The 20,283-nt window shown below is 35.7% G+C and overlaps 3 protein-coding genes across 8 annotated transcripts in view; all 3 read left to right on the forward strand.

Annotated features, from left to right (window-relative positions):
* The window catches only part of erbb3b (erb-b2 receptor tyrosine kinase 3b), a 56,604-nt gene extending 54,373 nt beyond the window's left edge, over window positions 1-2,231 (forward strand). For 4 of the 5 annotated variants that reach the window (XM_073938414.1, XM_073938415.1, XM_021469802.3 and 1 more), the window contains exon 28: window positions 146-2,231. In XM_073938414.1, the coding sequence (XP_073794515.1) occupies window positions 146-993 (848 nt within the window). In that variant the 3' untranslated portion in view covers window positions 994-2,231. The remainder of the gene's footprint in view (window positions 1-145) is intronic. The other variant, NM_001014826.2, reaches the window with a different exon arrangement.
* Window positions 2,232-5,294: 3,063 nt separating this feature from the next.
* pa2g4b (proliferation-associated 2G4, b) lies at window positions 5,295-14,859 on the forward strand. Of its 2 annotated transcripts, none has more exons than XM_073938069.1 (13): window positions 5,295-6,073; window positions 6,129-6,846; window positions 7,093-7,198; window positions 7,281-7,350; window positions 7,436-7,528; window positions 9,016-9,079; window positions 9,163-9,241; window positions 9,328-9,406; window positions 9,522-9,655; window positions 11,854-11,948; window positions 12,207-12,334; window positions 13,944-13,997; window positions 14,089-14,859. In XM_073938069.1, the coding sequence occupies exons 3-13, from the start codon at window positions 7,170-7,172 to the stop codon at window positions 14,152-14,154; spliced, it is 891 nt and encodes a 296-aa protein (XP_073794170.1). In that variant the 5' UTR covers window positions 5,295-6,073; window positions 6,129-6,846; window positions 7,093-7,169; the 3' UTR covers window positions 14,155-14,859.
* A 4,022-nt stretch (window positions 14,860-18,881) lies between these two features.
* On the forward strand, window positions 18,882-19,987 carry si:dkey-151g10.6. The gene is made up of 4 exons (NM_001423401.1): window positions 18,882-18,917; window positions 19,031-19,057; window positions 19,571-19,593; window positions 19,680-19,987. Exons 2-4 carry the CDS (start codon window positions 19,046-19,048, stop codon window positions 19,720-19,722), a joined length of 78 nt encoding a protein of 25 aa, NP_001410330.1. The 5' UTR covers window positions 18,882-18,917; window positions 19,031-19,045; the 3' UTR covers window positions 19,723-19,987.
* The last annotated feature ends 296 nt before the right edge of the window (window positions 19,988-20,283 follow it).

Below are 20,283 nucleotides of genomic sequence, written 5' to 3' on the forward strand. Positions count from 1 at the left end.
GTGTTGACCAAAGTTGCAGCTAAAGTCTACAGGAAGGTAGATCTTAGAGAACAGGGTTGGGCACCCCTGGCAAAGTGCATAAACACTGACCCAGCCCTAGACCCCCAACTTTGTTTACCTTTCTAACACATATCTTCTTGTTTAGATTTCAGAAGTGCTGTTCCTCATGGTAGGACATCCAGAAACTCCAAAAGCACTCCAAAAACAGATGCCACGCAAGAGTACGAGCTAATGAACAAACAGACAAACAAACTTTCCTCCTCGCCCACAGACAGCACTGACCATTTAAAACCAGCATCCCTTGTTTCTGCACACATATGTAGCAGTTTACCTCAGAAAAAAGAAATGGACTCAGCACAAACCCAAGATGAAATTTTACCACAGAAAAGAGAAACAGACTCAATACAAAGCCAAGAGAACAATTTACCACAGAAAAGTGAAACGGACTCAACTCAAACCCAAGAGTCAGAGAAGGATGCTAGTTTTCAACCTGACAACTTGGAGTCTGCTGAAAACTGTCTGATTGGATCGGAAACATTAAACGATGGTGGTCAATCTGAAGATGAAGAACAGCTGCCACGATTGGCGATGGTCGAATATGAATACATGGACATACGTACAGATGAACACCAACAAAATGTAGCTGGCAAACGTACAACAAACGGTCCAAATGAGGTGGAGAGGGAAGCGATTTATCAAAATATAAGTCAGCCTCTAAGATTTCATGAAAATCCAGATTCTGCTGGCAATACGATGCAGAGGCGCGGTGAATATGTGGACATGGAGGCATCTGGGAGAAGTGGCTGTGAGGTTGGAGATTATCAGAATGTCCCGGTAAAGGGAAGGCCTGTTGTGGGAGAGGAGTCGCAAAATACTGGCCTCAGATCTTACATAAAAGTGTGTGCTGGAGTGGAGCCGCAAAACACTTCTTTTGACAACCCAGATTACTGGCACAGCAGACTTTTCCACAAGCAGGACACCGTGTGCACATGAATATCTTTAAAGTTGGCATGAAACAGAAGCTAAAATTGTTCTTTTCCCCCTATTGTGATATACATTCAATTGAAAAAATGTTGGTCGGTGCATGATTTTGTCTTTGGAAACCGATTGAATGGTTGTAAGATGGGCATTTCCAACTCAATGGAGGGAGATTTGAATGCCAGTTTGTGTTGGATTGCTGTCCATGGAAGAGAACATGAGGAGGAGAGCAACCTAGTAACCACCATATTGCTATTTCTCATGACAGATTCTTGGAGCAGAAACTAGACCTGCGCTGTTAGCCCTGTCCTAAAGGCATTCCATGTGACCAGACGTGAAGAAATGTCATTTCGAAGGAGGGGAGGAGGTTATCAGGGTGTGAATTACAGGGGGTTTGAGAGGGATTGATCCCCCTAATTAAGGCTTGATCCCCCCTGAAGGAATTCAAAACAAGATGTATGGGGGGTCCCTTTGGATCTAAGAGAGAGTTTACTCTGATCAGTATTTTAAATAATATTGTTAATAATTGAAATAATAGATATCCATTTGACCACCCCTATAATGGTTCAAACCATTGTAAATGCATAATCAAGTCAATAAAGCAGCAGATTTAGATAGACCGACAGACACCGTAAGAGTTAACAAGACTGATTTCTCATAAAATGGGTCTTTGTTTCTACATAAAGCCTAAAAGTAAAGTCAAATTAGATGCAGAGTTTGTATAGTTTCACCTAAAATACATTTTATTAATAAATTATATGTAATTTAAATAAATACATATGTTTGATTCACTGATTCCCCCATGCACCCCCTTCCCCCCACCCATTAATTTGAGGGCAAATGATTGATTGATTCAGTGAATGAATTTACAAGATAATGAAGTGCACAGATAGATTTTAAAGCAAACACTACATATACATCTGAAAATAAGAAGAGGCAATTTTGATTTCATGCCGACTTTAACTAAAATAATGTGACGGAAATTGAATGGACTGGCATGCCCAGCGCATTTCTATATGTGTGTTTAGCATTTGTACACATGAAATAATACTATGTGCCAACAAAATATACTTTATTATAGTGTAAATTACTTTTTGAAGATTGGACTACCTCCACATTTTTTTGTCTCACATGCTTTTTTATGGACTGTTTTTAAAGATGATGATCTTTGTTTAGGATCTTGATGAGGGAGGAAAAAAACTGTAATTGTATATTGATTTTCTTAAAGATTAAAGTAATCTTCATAACATGAAGTTGTCTCCCGTATTGAAGTTGTTATTATCATGTACAATTACTTTACTGTCACCAGTGATTTGTTCATTTGTTTAAAACATACTGTGTATCATTATATGAAATATGTTTTTTATTAAAAATGTAAAAATTGCTTTAAAAAATTAAAACAACACAAGCACCGAAATTACTTCCTTTGTTAAAGATGGCGTGTCTAAAAGGATTTTGTGGGGGGATGATATTTTGTGGAAATTAAGCTTTGAACATTTTGGAAATAAAATGCATAAACTTCTAACCAGGATTCTGAGCAGGAGCCTGTCTTCAGGTCTTTACACTGGCTCCTAGTAACATTCAGAATAAAAGTTTAAGTATTATTACTTGTCTATAAATCACTAAATCAGATCATTAGGATCGAGTAAATTAGAAATTCCATGAATTCAGTATAAGTAGGGTGAATCCGCCCTCATGCCCTCCACTGCTGGAACCAGCTGTCAGAAATGATCAGATGTGCTCCAACATTAGGCACTTTCAAATCAAGACTTATCTGTTTAGCTCTGCCTTTATGATTGAGTACTCTGCTATGTCTGACAGATCGCACTGTTTGTGTCTTTCTTTTCCTTTTCATTCGCGTGGGTTTCCTCCGGGTGTTCTGGTTTCCCATGCCCGTAGCCAGGAGCGTTCGTTTGAACCACCCCCACAGCCAAAAGGTCCAGAATTTGTCCTTTTAATTATTTTATGTAATTTAATATTATATAATATATTTATTGTATAATTCATATAATTATATTTATATTTAAAATATATTGTAATAAAGTGTCATTTTAAATAACTATGGCCAGTAATTCTAATCCCATGGAGCCTCAAAGCCACAAGGCACATGTCATAACCCCCTGAGTGGTCACATTTGAATCTTTGATGCGACATCCATACTTGATGTAAATATTAAATTGCCATTGCTGTCTATTGAAGGTGTGTGCGTGCTGTTAATGACGATCGGGGAGGGTGGTCATTTGCATGAATATTAATTATGACAATTCTAAAGAATACAAAAATTTATAGAATTATCTGTTGTCTTAGACCCAACTCATGGCCAAGAATTAACATTATGAAGTCTTACTTCCCTGACTCTTTATCCCACCTTTCTGCTTTAAAGCAATGCTTAGTTACATCATCATCATATTATATAAACTTTTAGTCGACTTGCAAAAGTCGCTGTGTACCTACACCTCTGCACAAAAGGCTGTTACTCCGGTTTCAAGATGCAAGAACGGCGTGTATTTTATCGGTGTGTATTTTGAATCAGTACGTCATTTGGCACCAACAATAATTTAGTGGCTGCATTATTTATTCATTTATTGAAATATTGGGAATTTACACAAGTAGCTACATTTAAATTGATAATGTCAACAGCAAAATCATATTGGGGTGGCCACCGTAAACTCTGGCCACCCCTTGGGAGCGCCCCTGCAGATGTCACTTCACAGCAAAAGGCGCTGATCCCGTCATGTTTATGAGGCTGTTTAGTCACTGCATTCGTTTTATTTTGATCAGATATAAATCCATTTGCTCAAACCACTTCTGAATGTGATCTGGGATGCATTCCAGATAATACTGGACAGGTCTAATCATTTTCAGACAAAATTAATATAAAAAAAATTTGACTGCTATGCCATCATAAGTAATAAAAATAATCCATCAAAAAAGGCTTTAAAACCAAACGGAATCCTCTGTCGGCTGTTGCTTCGGTGGGACTATAATCTGATGTAAGACACGTCTTCTTTCACTACTGTATTGATTTTAAACAGAGAAAACATTTTACAGGTAACTAAATCGAAATCTGGACCTTATTCCTGAAATAAAAATGAGCAATAAAAAGGTGTGAAGCATCAGAAGCAGATCATGTTAAATTAATTTGAATATATTTTGGCTGTTGTTGATATCCAGGAATTTTACCAAGAGACCAGAAAAATTCTGAAGAATTAATAATAATTAATACTAAGCATATGAATAATAATAATAATAATAATAATAATAATATTGTTATTGTTACTGTTTTTGTTATTATTATTATTATTATTATTATGTTTTAATTTTTTTTTTATTGAAATGGCCAAATTGTGACTGAGGGCAATTGAATGTGCTGGCCAGTTTGTTTTCTGTCTAATAAATGATAGTGGGCTACAGTTTGTTTACTTTAAAACTTTAACAGATAGCTATTTTTCCCTAATGATATATGATGTAGTAAATTAGTATTTTAAAAATGTGTCTTGTTTCAGTTTTTTTATTGCAATTTTTTAGGAAATATGTTTAGTACATGAAAAAGTGTGGTTATAATGACACTAGCTAGCTAATCCAGCAAAAAAAAAAAAAAATCACTAAAATGCAGTATTGAAATCTCATAGTTAACTACAAACTGAGGCGTATAAGTGCAAAAAGGTCCACCTTTTGAGAAAAAAGAATCACTCCTTTCACCAGGATGGCTACGGGCCTAAAGACATTCTCTATAGGTGAACTAGATAAGCTAAATTGCCTGTAGTGTATGTGTGTAAATGAGAGAGTATGGTTGTTTCCCATGATGGGTTGCAACTGAAAGGGCATCCGCTATGTAAAACATATACTGGATGAGTTGGCAGTTCATTCCGCTGTGGCGACCCCTGATGAATAAAGGGATTAAGCCAAAGGAAATGGATGAATGATCATATTTGCAAACAGACTTCTAAACTGAGTTGAAAATAAATGGTTTCATAAGACATAAAAATATTCATGCTTTACTAGATTTCATTTATTGATTGTATATCGCCTACCACTCAAACTTATTTACACTTAACACACGTGTCTTTACACTTAAAACACGTTTTAGGACTTACCATCTCAGATTTTAAAAATAAAAATCGTTTTAATATACTCTTAAGACAAGTTAGAATACTCTCGTCTCGTGTCAAACTGTACCCGCACTAGTACGGGTTATAAATTAAATGTTAAAACGGCTTGCAGATGTCACTGTTGAGTGTTTCGTATTCCGGTGACTTTTAATTTGAAGCGCGCTCCCGTGGTCGGCCATCTTGCGCGTTTCCACGGCGGCTGGTGGCGCAGACTGGATGTGAAGCGTGCTGAGCTCCACCATCATCATCATCCCACGAGCGAAGCGAGGGAAAAAGTTACGAGCTCCGTTTGAACCTCAGAACTGACAATCATGTCAGGAGACGACGACCAGCAAGAGCAGACCATTGCTGATGACCTGGTGGTCACAAAGTACAAGATGGGCGCCGACATAGCCAACCGTAAGAACTGATTGTGTATCTTTATGCGCGATTAAAGGTTGAATTTGACCGAGTGGAGCTTCAGCTCAGCGCTCGGCCATGTGTCTGCGAGCCGTACCGAGAAAAGCGCACATACCGTTTATTTTTTGTGTTTTTTACTGGACTTGACTTAACTTGCCTTCTTGTGGACAAGCATAAGCATGCGATGTTTTACTCTCAAGTGCGTTAGTTGTGTTTATAAATAGCCGGCTAGCGGGTTAGCTAGTTAGCTGCATTGAACCGTGAAGTTTTGCTAAGTCATTATTAACTTACTCAACCTCGTGTTGTTCTAAAACTGTCTGTAAAGCACGCTGGGAAATGTTTGACAGATGTTTAGTGACTGACAACCTAAGTCACCAGTCACTTTTAGTTCATGTTGGTCTCCAGAATAAAAGCAAGTGGGGACCGATCCTGTCATCTTGACTAATATGTAATTTACAGATATAAGTTACGTTAAGTGGATGTATGTCGTAAATATACAGCTATGAAGCTCTAAAATTATTATATTTCTATAGATATTTTGATGAAATTTTTTGTGACTCGAGTGACCCTAGACCACAAAACCAGTAATAATTGTCAGGTTTTTTATTTATTTATTTGAGATTTATGCATAATCTGTAGTGTTTTTTGGTACGAAAAACATAATTTTGACCCATACAATGTATTTTTGGCTATTGCCATAAGTATGCCCATGCAACAAAAGACCTAAACAGTAAATGCATCTCTTCTTTTATCATGTAGTTGTGTCATTTTTTTGGGAAAATAAATGTAATGAATTGAGGTAAAGTTGGTTCAGTGACCACTCCTGTCATTTACCATTGGTCTTTGAATGTTTAAACTGAAACCACATGCAAGTCTGACTTGAAAACAACATTAGCACTATTTAATTGACTCTAAACATTGTTGTACTTTGATGGTTGTTGGCTGTTAATATGATTGTACTCGTTATATTTTGCAATAAATACTTTTCTGAAATTATATTGTTAGGAAAAAGTCTGAATGTGCAAAATATAAAACCAAGTTTACCTCATTATGTAATGACAGGTGCTGAGAAAGCTTTAGCTTCTGTCAGTCGTTGCGGTTGCTTTTGCTAGAAGTGCTTTACTGATTTAATGTGTATTGATCTCCTTCGGACCAGATCATGTCACACTGTGCTTAAGGAAGAAAGCTTTTGTTTTTTCATGTGAAACCTCCGTCCCTTTCTCCTCAGTGGCTTTGAAGACGGTCATCGAAGCAGCCAAGCCTGGTGTTTCTGTGCTCAGCCTGTGCGAGAAAGGAGACGCTTTCATTGCTGCTGAAACGAGCAAGGTCTTCAAGAAGGAGAAGGAGATCAAGAAAGGTACAAATGCTTCTAAAAGCTCAACACTTTTAAATGTAATTTTTTAATATATTTTTTTCACATTAACACCGGTTGAGTTCTAAAAACAGTATTCCTAAAAATCCTAAATCATTTATACTTATTTACATTCAGATGTTGATTTCACTTGTATTATTTATTAAATATTATTATCTTTAAAACTTTTTTATTGTTTATATATATAATCTGTATACAAGTACAAGATGATATGTTATCTTTGTGCGACAGGAATTGCCTTTCCCACCTGTGTGTCTGTGAACAACTGTGTGTGTCACTTCTCACCAATAAAGAGCGATCCAGACTACATGCTTAAAGACGGTGACTTGGTTAAAATGTATGTTTTATTTCTACTTGATGTGAAATAAATGTATATCTGGATAAAAGCAAATTCCTCACTGTTGCACTTTTTTCCTCAGTGACCTTGGAGTACACGTGGACGGCTTCATCTCTAACGTTGCTCACAGCTTTGTGGTTGGTGCCACCAAGGTACGTCCCTTTTCATTATGAACGCTAAAAAACTAGTTTCCCTTCTTTTGGTAGTTCACTTAAATCTCAATAACCATTCTTCTAGGATGCTCCAGTGACTGGACGGAAAGCAGATGTAATCAAAGCTGCCCATTTGTGTGCAGAAGCTGCTCTTCGGCTGGTAAAGCCTGGAAATCAGGTTAGTTAGAATCAATCACAAACTTGTTTAAAAGATATTGTAGTTGAGCATCTTTAGATGCACACACCAATATGCTGACAACTCACAAACTCAACTCTGCTTGAAATAATCTGCTGTCCATTCCACATTTACAAGACTGTGTTAATAAATGACTATCTCCTGGTAGTGATGTCAGAAATTAATAATTAGCTGATTTAATTCTAATTATCAAATTTTTTTTAATCAATGTTATATATAAAAAAGATAAACCAAAGAAGAGGTATCCTACATGTCAGCCAGAAACCTACAGCTCTTATATTATTTAATCAAGATGCAAAATTTTGACTGGCTCACTTTAGCTTCTGCTGCTCAAGATAAAACTTCTATCATTCTTTGGGTCTAGTAAGCATCAGAAGTTTTGGTTTATTTCTAGCTCCCTCACTGGAAAGGGTTTGCTCCATGTGGACATGTTTAAATCTGCAGTAAAGACTTGTGCGAACCAGTTTTTTTTTCCACTCTTTCCTTTTTTCCTAAATAGTTTTTTGCCATTCATACCCTAACTCTAACTGGCGATGATTGGCGTTAACTTGCAAAAAATGCTGCTTACGTGAAATGAAGCGCACCATCAAGTCCTAAATAATCTGCTATTCCTCCCCAGAACAACCGCCTTTTGTCAACATTTTTGTAGTCACCATCACATTTATCATACATTTCTTTATCTTCAGACACCATTTAAATGAGCTGCTCTACAGACATCTTGGTTAAATGCATCTTTGTTGTGAGAAATTTGTGCTCGTCCAGACTATTTGTGCTTGAGCACAAATGAAGTCATGTTTCCTGTAACTTTAGCAGCTCCAGGCATGTGAACAGCACTAATCTCATTGGTCAACCAGTTTTAAATGTGCTGTATCAAACTATAAAAATGAGCCCAAAGTTTGTTAGCTTTTTTTTGTAAAAATGACACTTTTTGTTTTTTAAATATCTGTGATAAATGCGAGTGAAAATCATCCTGGTGCCTAAAAGTCTGAATGAATCAGAAGTTGCTGAGACTTTTGTTGCAGTATGTTGATGTACTTCCAACTGAAGCAGAATATTGAATCAGGGGCGGAGCTTTCTATTTGCGCATCATTCACTTACATCAAACTAACATAAAAGGAGTGTGGCTAAAAATATTGTGGCAGAAGTCATCAAACTGACATCACCAGAGAAGTACAGCCACTCCAAACGCAAGTGGACAGACTTTGAATGAGGATTACCAAAACAACCTTTCACGCAAACTTTAAGGCTATTGGTATGTCACATATCAAAAATACACACTTTAATACATTGACAGGGAGCAGGTTAATGTGTTCATATACTGGTTGTAATCCACATAAGCGGTGAAGATTGTTTTATTCTTAAACTGTTTATGACCTTACTCTGAAAAAAGAATATGAGAATGACCGTCTGCAGTGTCAGCTTATGAGGCATGTAAACACACTCAGTGTCTGTCTTTCTGTTACGCTCAGAACTCTCAGGTCACAGAAGCCTGGAACAAGATTGCCCAGTCCTTCAAGTGCATGCCCATAGAAGGTGAGCTGATCAAAGACTTTCTCATATTCTATTCAAAAACATCATGATGTGATTTTTCAATGTCCTTCTGTCTTTATACGCAGGCATGTTGTCTCATCAGTTAAAGCAGCATGTCATTGATGGAGAGAAGACTATCATTCAGAACCCCACCGACCAGCAAAGGTCAGGACGGTGAAGCGCTAGATTGTTTTTGCAAGTGATTGAGTGTTCCTCTGTGCTAAATGCTATCTGTCCTTGTCTACTGTAAGGAAGGACCATGAGAAGGCAGAATTTGAAGTGCATGAGGTGTACGCTGTGGACGTGCTTGTTAGCACTGGAGAAGGAAAGGTGAAACACTCATATCAGAGCCGATGGTTCCTCAATGTCTGCCGTTAGCATTCATTAAAGATGGCTAACATTCAGTAAAGATGGCTGATCACATTTCTTTCTTTTCTCTGGTCAGGCTAGAGACTCTGGACAAAGGACCACCGTTTACAAGAGAGACCCCAGTAAACAGTACGGCCTGAAGATGAAGACCTCCAGGATGTTCTTCAGTGAGGTGGAGCGGCGATTTGATGCCATGCCATTTACTTTGAGGTGTTTGTTTATAATTTTATTGTTTTTTTTATGGTGGAAGAAAATACAATGTAAAAAAAAGTAATGTTAAAGGGGTAAACGGCACTGGTAAAATGGGCTTTTCATAACTTTTTTTTTTACTGCCTCTACGCCTATGAAGTTGAAGCAAAATTGTTTTTAAAATCATTGATAGTAATATAGAATTTTAATCAGCACAGCAGTATTTGGCATCACTGCATCATATGCCTGCTTTACCCAATTGTTTAATTTCTTATATTAACAATTTCAATAAAAATATGCAACATAATCGGTTTAATTAAACTAATTTACTATTATATCCCAGTTTGGACAATCACAGCAAAAAAACTCGCATCTTGTTTTTGTTTGTCTACTTATTTATTTTGTTATTATATATATTTTTTTATTAATCGTCAGTTAGTTTAATACATCAGCACATACAAATACAGTCTGCTCTACAGTAGGAAATATTGGGAAACATACAAACAAGTAAACGGGTTAATACAGTCAGGTTAGGTGCTAAATATGCACCATAGAATAAAAAATCAGGAGAAATTATTAACGTTATGCCAAAAAGGTGTCCATAGCTGCCAAAAATCATCAGACTTTTGATTTATATCTTAGGTGAGATTCTCAAGTGGAAATAGCGTACATACTTGAGACAACCACATTTTAAAGGAGGGTATCTGAGGAGATGACCACAATAAAAGTATACATTTCTTTGCCAGATAAACCAAGATTAAAAACAAATGCTTGGTGTTTGGGAACAAAAATTTTTATTAAAAAGTTCTTGTAGAAAATGTATTTTCTTTTAGAAGATTGTAGAAGATGTAGAAGATGATTGTGTTACAATATCAGAAACAGTGAAAGAATGATCCTTTGCATTTTTCAGTTAAAACAAAGATCAGAGGACTTTTAAGGGTGTAAGTTAAACTGTTATTGAATTTATAATTGAGTATTTGTGAATATTTTTTAAATAGTATAGAAAAAAAGTAGGTGGAAAGAGTATTAATCATTTTTCCGTGTCATGCATCGACCGCATTTTCATTGTGGTGTTAGTTTTTTGATTGATCAGTACAGCTATTTGTCACACCATACTGCTTAAAATTCAATATATTAACAGGTTGTCTGTGCGGTCTTTAAAAAGTCTTAAATTTCAAAACACAATATTAAGCCTTAAAAAGTCTTAAATTCACTTAAATATTGTGTTGTAGGTCTTAATTTTCCTTTGTCTAAGTACAGCTACCCAATCTGACCGAAACCCAATCAACAATAATTCACCTAAAAACATTATTTATTTGTATTTTTTTTTTGTTTTTTTTTTTTGTTTTGTTTTTTGTTGCAAAGAGAGAACATTCACAACAGCCATTAAACATTTACAGAAAATTCTCCCTATTAAATTCCCCTTTCATAGAATGAAAACTAAAGCAACACATCCCTTTACATGATCTTCCATTAATACAAAAACTACTTACAGGAATAACTTTGCTATTATAAAATGTATTTAGCCCTGTATAAATTTTAAATCATTAAAAATGTTCTTAAAAGGGTCTTAAAGTCTTAAATTTGAAGAAAGCTGCAGAAACCCTGATTAAACAATGTAAATAAACAATACTGTTTTAAGTGTTGCATTTAATAAGATCAAGTTCTTCTGTACACATTTAGGCTGAATGTTTATCAAAAGTATTACTATTGGCTAATTTGTTCTCTGCTTTTACTGTTCTCTACTTAGTAATTTTTCCTGAAATGGTGACAGCTGAATTTGAAAATCATTACTTTAGAAAAACATTTGGTACTCAACAATCATTTATCAATTTTGGTAACAGCTTGTGGAAGCCATGATGCTTTTCTGTAAAAACTAAGATTCTCTAAATACTGAGATCAAAAAAACAACAGTGCATCAATTAAATGCACCTTACTAACTTATGGTGTAGTTCCTCAAATATTTGTATACAGCCTTTTAAACAGTGCAGTATAACTCATATAAAAACATTGAATAAATAAATAAGCTTTAAGTATTAGATCAGTCAAATGTGCAGATTTTGACTTGCTATATACATTTTCTGTATGTATAAGTGCAATTTGCTTCCAATCAGACCTACAGTATGCATTTGACATTGTTACTAGCTGAACTAAAAGCAGATAATGGCACAAGACAAAATCTCACCACAATTGTTCACTTTGCATGTGTGTTTTTTCAGGGCATTTGAAGATGAGAGTAAAGCTCGTCTTGGTGTGGTTGAGTGTGCCAAACACGAGCTGCTGCAGCCCTTCAGCGTCCTGCATGAGAAGGAAGGTGAGGCGCAAGCACATCAATCAGAAAATGTCACTTTTATATGTAAAACGCTCAACCAGGCATGACGATGATAAGGTTAAAGCTTTGCTAAATGAAAATGAAAAATAATTTCCTGTCACGTCGGGGCTCAGAGAAGCGCAGCCAGCACATTTGCCGCATGAGCAGGTCAAAGACTGTTCCTATTTTAGGAGTTGGGTGCCATCAGCACAGTCTCAAGAGTCACATTGTCAAACCTTCTGTCTCTTTTTCTCTTTCAAGGTGAACATGTCGCGCAGTTTAAATTCACAGTGCTGCTCATGGCAAATGGCCCTCTGCGCATCACCAGTGGACTCTTTGAACCAGAGCTTTACAAGTCTGAGTATGAAGTACAAGACCCAGAGCTCAAGGTGAGAGACTTTAATGCATGGAAATAGTTTTTGTGTGGTTGGGGAAATAATTAACACAAGATGGCTTCCAAAGTGTCACATTGGGAAGAAAATTAATAAGTAATTAATTCATTATAAAAATGTATAAAACTTTTGTATTTATAGAATTTTCATAATTTTCTTTGGAAAGAAAAAGCCAATTTGGAATAATTTCAATATTCAAACTCTTTTATAAATAAAATGCATACACTACAATTATCATTTTAAAAAAATATTTTACATTAAACTTTTTTTTTTTTCATAGTTAAAATATTGGATGGTTGTTGCATCTGATAAAAAAATAATAATTTTTTGTATATAAATGCAATTGTGTTTGTGTAAACTTGTTCCGTTAATTTTTTTATGATTCATATAATATAAATATGACAATTTTAAATATATTATCAACGTTAAATCAGTGCATTAACTAATAATAACAAGCATAGATTTTGGATTTAAATAATACATTAGTAAGTGTTAAACTGAGTAATAAATGCTGTACAAGTATTTCATCGTAGTCATAATAGTATAGTATAGTAATATCATTGTTAGTTCATGTTAGTAAACGCATTACAGTGCTTCCAACAGGTTTGAAATATACTTGCGGTGGTAGCCGTATTGAAACACCTATACCCATGGCACATACATGCAATACAAAAAAAGTGATTTTTTTTTATATATTTTTATTTGTTATACACTGTTTCTTTTCAATGGGTTGAAGTTAAGTTTTTTTAAGACTGTTGAATTAAAAGAAATCCACTATTTGTTTTACTTTTTATTTAAACATGTGCACCCACTGACAGGTGAAATCTGCTGCTGACAATTAATTATATAATGTTTCTTTCAGCCTTTCGGCTTGGCAGACACTGTGAGTGCGAAGCCAAGCGAAAATAAATCAGACTTAAAATTAAAATGACGACGACTTAGAAAGCAAAACCAAAAGCCCAATCCCAGACATTTTAGGAGATTTAGAAACCCCGGACGGACGCATCTTTAAGTCCCAAAAAGGTGCGTCTCTGTGGGTCTCTGCAGAGCACATGAGATTGTTTATGTGAGTGTTAACAGTTCTTGCACATATACAATAAGAAGGAAATGTGTAGAGCAAGTTGAGATTTTTCACTAGTTAATCGATCGCGGATGTTTGGCTATTGGGCGGATACAAAAAAGGGTAAAAGGATGATAATAATAAAAAATAAATGTCCCCAAATATCCTTGGGTGGCCGTTAATATACCTGGATGGCTCACCCAAGTAAAATGTCTGTGTGGGAAGCACTGCATTAACTAATGAAACTAATTGTAAAGTGTGACTGTGTGTGTGTGTGTGTATGTATTGGAGCTGCACAATTAATCGTAAAAAGATCGCGATCTCGATTTGACCCCCTAGACCAGGGGTCACCAATCTTGTCCCTGGAGGGCCGGTGTCCCTGCAGGGTTTAGCTCAAACTTGCCTTAACACACCTGCCTGGATGTTTCAAGTATATTTAGTAAGACCTTCATTAGCTTTTATTTTCATTTTATTTTATTTAGAAACATTTCTTTATGTTAAATTAAATTTTGAAATTATTTCTAACTTTTACTTTTAATTCTGCAGGCGTTGTTGCAAAGCTCAGCCAGCCGCAAGGCCCAGAAGAAGAAGAAAAAGAAGGTTTGTTGTGTCAGCACTCTTTCCACACTTTCTAGCGGCGCTTTATTGAAGCCATATAAAATCATATTTGCATAATCTTACTCTTCCCCAGGCATCCAAAAATGCGGAGAGTGCTACCGGACAACCCGTGGAGGCCGAGAGTGAAGCTGCTGCATAGACTCTCACTGCCAAGCGAAGCTGACTGACAGAGCCTCTGCACAGCCCAAAGAACAGAACCGTTAAAGCTAATTATGACCTGCCCCACTGAGAAGCCTTCTGTATTTTTCAATACCTCCTCTTTTAGTTGTCAAAGACACCACCACGTTTGCTTGTCTGTGAGCAAGGCTGACACTCTTAGAAAGAGGAGCATACGACTGAACAGGTACAAACTGTCCAACCGCGTTTACAGAAGGCCACTCTCTGACTCTGTCATTGTACAAGCCATCATGAACAATAAAAAGCGTAATGGTGGCACTGTTTAAAGCAGCATTGCTACAAAGTGCCATTCATGTCCATGCAGATGAGATCCCTGTTTGAAGTTTTTGTCAGTTGGGGAAATGATCATAGTTTGTGTTGTGATGAGATGTAATGAGTGTTCGGAGCAGTAACTGCCTCACTACACCTTAAATCAAGCAAAACAACGACAACGGAAGCACTGTTAATCAATTTGGAAAGCTTAGATTTCTGTTAGATGACCTTCAGCATTCGTTTTCTAGTATTTCCCAAAATGGAAAAATGCTCATTTTCCAAAGTCTCTCTTTTTAATGTAAGGTCTTCCCCTTGGCGTGTTTTGGTCTAAAAACATTGTTTATCCACTAAACTGACTGACCAAATTATCCTGCCATTTTATAAGCGTTCATCTAATAAATTTAATTAGCCAGTTTATGGATCAAAGCCTGGTTTGTTTCTAAGCATTTAGATAATTTTTTTTTTAAATCTGTGATTTTTTTTTTTTTTTACTTATTTATTTTATTTATTTATTTATTTTTATTATAAAGATGAATTCACTTTTTTAGTCCACACATTTTATGTACACTGTAAAAATGCAGGATTCCACAATTGATTCATGTTGTCTCGACACAAATCGATTAAGATAACAAATTTAAGTGATTTGAGAGTTAAGTTGTGCCAAAAATATCTCAGGAATTATGTTTCAGATCATTTTAAAGTAATTAGAATAATTAGCAAAACATTTTTGAGTGTGGTAATATGTACAGGGAACTAAAAAAGAGAAATTGTGTCAATCTCATTATGACATGCATAATGCCAAACTAATTGTTATTTTTTACTTGGATAATATAATTCGAGGCATTCCTGCATTAGCTGTTAAAGGGATATTTCACCCAAAAGTTAGTTTCTTCACCATTTACTCACAAGTTTTAAACCTTTATGAATTTCTTTCTGCTGTTGGACACGAAACAAAATATTCTGAAGAATGTCAGAAAAAAAAATAGTATTCATTGTATTTTTGTTTCTACCATGTAAACCAATGGCTTTCCCCCAGCTTTCTTTTGTATATCTTCCCTTGTGTTCAACAGATGAGAGAAACTCAAACAGGATTGGAGGATGAGTAAATGATGACAATTTTTAAAAAATTAGGGGGTTAACCAGGGTTCCCACTCTAAGCCAAATGCCCTGACTAAAAAAAGCTAAATTTCCATGATCTAGGAGCCCTGAGCAGGCAAAAAGAAGAATATTTCTTTAATCATGTATTGTCACATCACATCTGTTGAGACGCTGCTAAAGCTGAAACAAAGAAAAAATGAATCTTCTCAAGGAGATTATAATGTTAATACAACATTGACTGATACATTAAGTAAAGTTTTACACCAATCTAAGTCTATAAATATGTGACTAAACACTGGATGAAGAGGTACAAATTTGCTCGCAACCTACATAGAGCTATATTTTATTGTGCCACCTAACATGGGCCTCTCTTTAAAAAAAAAAAGGTGATAGACAAATTACATTTTGATAAATGGAGTGTCGAATTTTAAATGAATAACAAAAATCCCTGACGCTTAATGACCTGGACTAAATACACACGCACACACAATTCCCTGACTTTCAATGTCTAGAATAGGTATTTTGGTAAGGAAAGGTCTGAAGCACTCAACCATCATATAAGATGTCTGGACAAAATGCAAATATAGTAAAAATGGTAATAAAAAGAGAACATTTTAATGAAATAAAACAAATGCCAAACAACATTTTAATAAGATAAAATAAAAGCCAATGCTTAAAAGCCTTCCGCAGGGCACAAAAACACATCACATACAAACATTTACAAAGACTTACAAGTGTTGCTGGAATAGACTTTTTAAAATTCCATGATATTTCAGAAATCCCATGACCGGTGGGAACCCTGGTGAACTAATTCTTCAACCAGATGGTCACAAGGCAATTTAACTGGATATGAGAGCTTACTTCCTCTCTAGTTTAAACAGAAGGCCTATAGTAGAGTTTCTGCAAGTGTAGTTCATACTGACTATGAGTGTGGTTTAATTTTCATTTATTCATTAATTTCTTTTCGACTTAGTCCCTTTAATCTGGGGTCTCCACAGCGGAATGAACCACCAACTTATGCAGCATATGTTTTACGTAGCGGATACCCTTCCAGCTGCAACGCATCACTGGAAAAGGTCTAATTTTCAAGTACTTTATTGTACTTTGTACTGTGGTTATGCTGATTTAACATATTGTAACACATGGTGTTTGTTATAATGCTGTGAACCCTTTATGCATTTTTAAAGATGAAAGTGCCCAAATACTTCTTAGACCAGGGTTTTTCAAAGTCTAAGACAGTGGGCCTCCCTTTTGACACAACTTATCCATTGGCGCCCCCCTCCTCCCAAACATGCGCACACACACGATTCTGGAGGTTTTCCTGCTACCTCATCATGCTTGGTTTCAAGGTGTCCAGAAATCTAGCGGGTCTCATGCTGTCATTAGCCAAAATATTTTGATAAACCACACATAAAGGTCGTGGTTCATCAGCTGGTCCTGTCCACGTAAATCCTAAACTCAAATACTGATCATCACATCGTCGTCTTTTGGGTTTAAGCCCTAAACTTGAAGGCTTTGAATCGGGGGTTCTTAGAAACCGACCCATTGTATTAGCAGCATGATTAGCAGGCTAATACCTGTATTGGTGGGCTTGCCAAACAGAAGCGAATTCACAGCTATGGCCTTCTGGGTAAAAAAGGTTTTCTTATTTTTGACCTATTATTTTTTTTAGCTTTGTTTAATTAAAACGTTTAAAAATAATAAAGAATACATATAATAATTAAACGTAATAATTATATTTTTATTATATAATATTTTTCCCGCGCCTCCCCTGACATGCTCTGGCGCCCCCCAGGGGAGGCGCGCCTCACACTTTGAAAACCCCTGTCTTAGACCAATTGTACATCAATTTTGAAATCCTTTATGAAATGTATTTAAGCAAAAAAAAAAGTTGTTGGATAACATTCTCATGTCACTTTCTTTTATATTAGTCAAATATGCATCATTATGTATCCAGCCAGCGAGTTTTAATCTGCCGTTTTGCTTTCTTACATCTCATGAAATTAATGTAAAATGATTTTAAACTGGTTGATAAAATACTGTAGCAATAATGTAAAGTTTAGGTTACACTAAATTAAAAACACTTATTGATTACAAATGAAAGACAATTTATAAATAAACCTTTGAACGATGCCTTTTGACTGAACATATTTTTACTTCGTATTTAAATTGCATGTTATAGGCAAATTAAGTCAAAAGTAGTCAGACATGATCCATAATCTTTTTTAATTGAATTTGGAATCATTTGCAGTCTACAAAGGTAAGATAGTAAGCATATTCTTAAAGTTACTGCAAAGTTTAGTTTCATGTCATAGCATTTATACCATGTAAATTTCATTAATACAGTTGAAGGCAAAATCACTGAAAGTGATGTTTAACAGAGCAAGGACATTTTTACAGTATTACAATATTTTTTTTTCTTATGGAGAAAGTCCTTTTAGTTTGGCTTGAATAAATGCAGTTTTTAGTTTTAAAAATATCTAATCATTTTAAGGTCATTAATATAGACATATTTTAATTGACTTTAAAGATCTGTTAAACAGCATTTGGGGAATATTTTAAAAAGTTAAACGTTTTAAATGAATGTTTCACAAGAGGGCTAGTTTTTCATTAAATTGTATGCGTGTGTGTGTGTCAGTAGTACAAGTAGGTCACAAACTACTATCATACTATTAAACAACACCCATCGTCTTCGTTAGCGTTCACATGTTGACTACTGTGTGTGTATATATTTTACTGTCATTCGTGTATACATACATACACGCGCGCGCGCGCATTTGTATGACCTGTATATTCTGAATTTTGGAGGTAAATTCAAAAATATTTAAAGCAATATTTAATAAAATAAAAAAATAAAGGTGTGTGTTATTGGAGAGTTGGGTCATGCAATCTCAAACTAATTCAGAAGTATTTCGACTACAATACCTAAATTAACAATCTTATCCATCTAAAATGTAAATGCCTCCAATTTGTTTTTAAATGAAAGGAAGGTGTACCTTTTTGTAAACATTAAGTTAATTTCATTTGATGTGATAGAAACTGCACACTACTTGTTTTATAAAATGAATATTAGTATAATACCTTACATATAGTAGCCTACATAATTATGATACTATTTAGCTCATGCATGGCATTATAAACACTGTTAATGCCTCACCTAAATTAATAACCGCAAAAAATACTGTCAAAGAAAGCACACTGTAAACGCACGGAAATGCAAGACGAATATACAGGCTAAAATCGATTATTGGGGGTTGCTGACAGGTGTTGCACGCGTTTCTTTTACGGTCGCAGAGAAATGACGCAATCGAGCGGTATAAAACAGCGCGTCTCCCTCATGACGTTCTCTTGGAGTCGTTGCTATCGCTTGACGAGGTGAGAAAGCGCTTCCACTGCTACTATCCCATCCCATACAATCCAATCCATCCTAATCTAAGACGTTGGTGTGCCATCCACATGTATCTTTAACTCTATTTGTTTATTTACAGAAACATCTTCTCATCATGAGAGCGAAGGTAAGATAATTTTTCATCCATTTCATTAATTTGAGTTTCTTGTCTGGCTAGTCACGATAGCAACCTGGAAGCTAATATAATGTTTGTTGCGCAATATCTTGCTGTTTGTGTTCAGTTGCATGTTTCAGCTTTAAGTTATTGTTTGTGCGTGACTATTATTACAATTTTATCATTTTTTTTCATCAGTATAATACTCCGGCCTACTTGCTAACCTGCTAACTTGTTTGTCATTGTGAACACGTTGATTTTGCAGCTGACACCCATGTTTTTATTCTATTTAACTGTCGGCTTGATCAAGTCAACGTTTTAACTTGCTAACCTATTAGGTTGTATATCTTATCCATTTCGTTCTGGTTTAACGTACTTTCTAAACGCCATGCTGCATTGTAAAAACACGCGCTAATGCGCATGTGCAGTATTTCCCTTCAGTCATTCGTCTGTGTGAACCGCTCAGTTGGTCGTATAAAGTGCTTAAGTAATTAACTTTTATTAATGATTTGTGCTTCCTTTCAGTGGCGAAAGAAGCGTATGCGCAGGTAAGCTGATATCAAATGGATGTACATTTTTAATATAGGCTCTATTGCTTTGAATTTGGCATTAAACGAATGTTGATGTCTCTCAGGCTGAAGCGTAAAAGGAGAAAGATGAGGCAGAGGTCAAAGTAAACGGGACCCTGTTCGCTGCAGCTGAGCGTGCTCCTCCGTATGATCTTCTCTGCAAGAGTCTGCTGGAAGCCCATCTGAAGCTCCACTCATGCAACATCTACGAGGCCTGCTTTCTTCTGAATGAGGATTTGGTTTTCCATCGCCTGGTTCTGCTGAAGCATCCTGGTCTTGATGACCATGTGAACTGTTTTGGACATTCCTCAGACTTGCCAGCTCAGCATGGTTTTGTTAATGTCTACAATAAATCTTTTTGGTTTAAAAATCTTTTGTCTAATGTCCTTGTATGAAGTGAATTTGGCTGAGCAAATGTGGCAAAATGCCATGTGGCAATTTCTGCTGATTATTTGAAGTGTTTAGGTGTAATACACTGGCTAATATTACAGGATTTTATAGCATTTTAAAGTATCCAGCGCTAGAGAATATACTTCATGTAAGTTAGGTTTTAAATTATTAATTTCATTGCAGCCCAAATTTTCTCCTGAAGTCCCAATCTATCTATGCCTCAAGTTTAAACATTGAAACTGAATCTTGAGGAAGGTAACCAAGTAGTGTTTGGTCTAT

The sequence above is a fragment of the Danio rerio genome, chromosome 23 (assembly GCF_049306965.1).
Source record: "Danio rerio strain Tuebingen ecotype United States chromosome 23, GRCz12tu, whole genome shotgun sequence".
Taxonomy (NCBI): Eukaryota; Metazoa; Chordata; class Actinopteri; order Cypriniformes; family Danionidae; genus Danio; species Danio rerio.

Coding starts and splice junctions, on each gene's coding strand:
- pa2g4b (XM_073938069.1), top strand. CDS start 7,170: ATGCTTAAAGACGGTGACTTGGTTAAAAT. Junction 7,199..7,280: donor GACGGTGACTTGGTTAAAAT/GTATGTTTTATT, acceptor TTTTTTCCTCAG/TGACCTTGGAGTACACGTGG. Junction 13,998..14,088: donor AGAAGAAGAAGAAAAAGAAG/GTTTGTTGTGTC, acceptor ACTCTTCCCCAG/GCATCCAAAAATGCGGAGAG.
- si:dkey-151g10.6 (NM_001423401.1), top strand. Junction 19,594..19,679: donor CGAAAGAAGCGTATGCGCAG/GTAAGCTGATAT, acceptor GATGTCTCTCAG/GCTGAAGCGTAAAAGGAGAA.